Source organism: Vigna unguiculata, chromosome 1, assembly GCF_004118075.2.
Source record: "Vigna unguiculata cultivar IT97K-499-35 chromosome 1, ASM411807v1, whole genome shotgun sequence".
NCBI lineage: Eukaryota > Viridiplantae > Streptophyta > Magnoliopsida > Fabales > Fabaceae > Vigna > Vigna unguiculata.
Genome location: NC_040279.1, coordinates 5,008,426 through 5,010,930, shown reverse-complemented (window position 1 = coordinate 5,010,930; position 2,505 = coordinate 5,008,426). Strand labels below are relative to the sequence as shown.

Genomic DNA, 2,505 nt, shown 5'->3' with positions numbered 1-2,505 from the left:
AAGCAAAGACCACTGTTGCTAACTCGAGATCATGAGTGGGGTAGTTCTTCTCATGAACCTTCAACTGCCTTGAAGCATAAGCTACCACCTTCCTCTCTTGCATCAAGACGCACCCAAGACCCTGATGAGAAGCATCGCGGTAAACCTCAAAGGGTTTACTCACATCCAAAATCACCAACACTGGAGCACTCGTTAATCTCTGCTTAAGTTCCCTGAAGCTCTCTTCACACCTATCAGTCCATGCAAACGGTTGGTCCTTTATGGTTAGTTGTGTCAGGGGTGCTACTATCTTGGAGAACCCCTCTATAAACCTCCTGTAGTAGCCAGCTAGGCCCACGAAACTCTGAATCTCCGTCATTGACTTGAGACACTCCCACTGTATCACGGCTTCCACCTTAGCTGGATCTACAGCTATACCCTGAGCTGATATTATGTGCCCAAGAACTGCACTTCCCTCATCCAGAAGTCACACTTTGATAACTTAGCAAATAGTTGTTACTCCCTTAAGATACCAAGCATTATCCTCAGATGCTCGGCATGCTCTTCATGCGTCCTGGAGTAGATGAGTATGTCGTCTATAAAGACCACGACAAACTTATCTAAAAACGGCCGGAAGATCTGATTCATGTAGTCCATGAACAAGGCTGGAGCATTGGTCACACCAAACGGCATAACCACATACTCATAGTGCCCATACCTGGATCTAAAAGCAGTCTTCTCCACATCCTCTACTTTCACCAAAATCTAATGATAACCCAATCGTAGATCAATCTTGGAGAACACCGACGCCCCATGTAGCTGATCCATCAAATCATCTATTCTTGGCAAGGGGTACATATTTTTTATAGTCATCTTGTTCAGGTGCCTGTAGTCCACACACAACCTTGAGCTACCATCTTTCTTCTTCACTAGAAAAACAGGCGCTCCCTACGGCGAAGCACTTGGTCGTATAAACTACTTCTCAAGCAACTCCTCTATCTGCCTCTTTAACTCCACCAACTCCGCTGGGCCATGCGGTAAGGAGCTATCGACACAAGACCAGCTCCTAGTACCAAGTCTATGGAGAACTCGACTTCTCTCCTAGGGGGTAAACCTGACACCTCTTCGGGGAACACATCCTCAAATTCTCGGACCACAGGTATCACCGTTATTCTTTCTTCCTTCTCAACCTCCATCATGTCAAATATTATATAACATTGTGCGCTGTCCTGGATTTCCTTCATAACCCCATGGGAAGACAACAACTCAGGTTCTTCTCTTGACAGTCTATGAGAACGCGATTGGCGGAGAGCCAATCCATTCCCAAGATCACATCTAGCCCTTGTAGAGGGAGGCATATAAGATTAAATTTATACACGCGTCCCTCTACTTCCACTAGGCACCTAGCACAAACTGAAGAAGTCCTAACCAACCCAGATGTCGGAGTAGATACCACGAGATCGAACTGTAGTTCATACACTGGCAGAGCCAACTCCTGCATACAAGACCCAACTCCCGCATAGAAGACTCCGACACAAAAGATTGTGTCACTCCAGAATAAAAAAGCACGCAACAAGACTTGCCAGAAATCACACAACAACCAACGACGAGATTACCTGAACCCGCTGCCTCTGACCCCGTCATTGCATAGACCCTGCCTGCAGCCTGAGGCCTGCTGCCTCCCCTCCTCTGTTGAGTCTGACTCAGAGTTTGTGATGAAGGTCATGCCACGGTCCTCCTCAAAGTTGGACAGTCTTTGCCAAAGTGGCCCTCCCTACCACGATGGTTGCACCTGCGAAAATCGGATAGCTGCGGGCAAAAACTCTTCACATGCGGTCTTTCGTAATGATGGCACTGGATCCTGCTGGGTAGGGAAGAAAAGCCTCTAGACCCCTGAGGCTGTGGATAAGGCCTAGCATACGGCTTCTTCTTCTCTTCAACTCTCGGCCTGGACCTAGATGGTCCGCTAATCCTCTGTTGTGGCTGCTGCTGGGCTTCTACCTCCACTTTCATCCTCTCCATAACCCTAGCCTTTTCCACCAAAGCGGCAAAGTCCTTGATGAAAAGCGGGGCTACCATCAAGCGAATGTCTCCTCTAAGACCATTCTCAAACTTTCTACAACGCCACTCCTCATCGAGTGACATGGTGTAGAAGCGTCATAAATGCTTGAACCTCTCTACATACTCTGCTACTAATTTTTTATAAATTGCTTATACAAGACTCAAAGATGAATATTTGTAATATATATCCTTAAATCACAACATTAAACAACAAGAAACCACACAACATTAAGTGGAAACAAAAATTAAATGATCGTAGACAAAATATATATAATTGAAACATATATTCAAAGTACATGACTAAAATAATTGTCATGAAGTCATTACTAATTAAGGATGAAGTTCTCAAAGTTAAAACTAAAAAGTTAAAAAACTAAATATATAGAAGTATTTCTTTAATACATGATTGTAACTTCATTAATCTAAAAGATTGTCTTCATTGTCTTCAACATCTTCATCATCTTT

The 2,505-nt window shown here is 44.4% G+C and overlaps 1 protein-coding gene across 1 annotated transcript; it reads right to left on the bottom strand.

Annotated features, from left to right (window-relative positions):
• Window positions 1–986: 986 nt before the first annotated feature.
• Window positions 987–1,623, bottom strand: LOC114187407. The gene is made up of 2 exons (XM_028075662.1): window positions 1,433–1,623; window positions 987–1,320 (listed from the first exon to the last, which is right to left on the bottom strand). The coding sequence occupies exons 1-2, from the start codon at window positions 1,621–1,623 to the stop codon at window positions 987–989; spliced, it is 525 nt and encodes a 174-aa protein (XP_027931463.1).
• Between the last annotated feature and the right edge of the window lie 882 nt (window positions 1,624–2,505).

Coding starts and splice junctions, on each gene's coding strand:
- LOC114187407 (XM_028075662.1), bottom strand. CDS start 1,623: ATGACGGGGTCAGAGGCAGCGGGTTCAGGTAATCTCGTCGTTGGTTGT. Junction 1,321..1,432: donor AACTACAGTTCGATCTCGTG/GTATCTACTCCG, acceptor TCCCTCTACAAG/GGCTAGATGTGATCTTGGGA.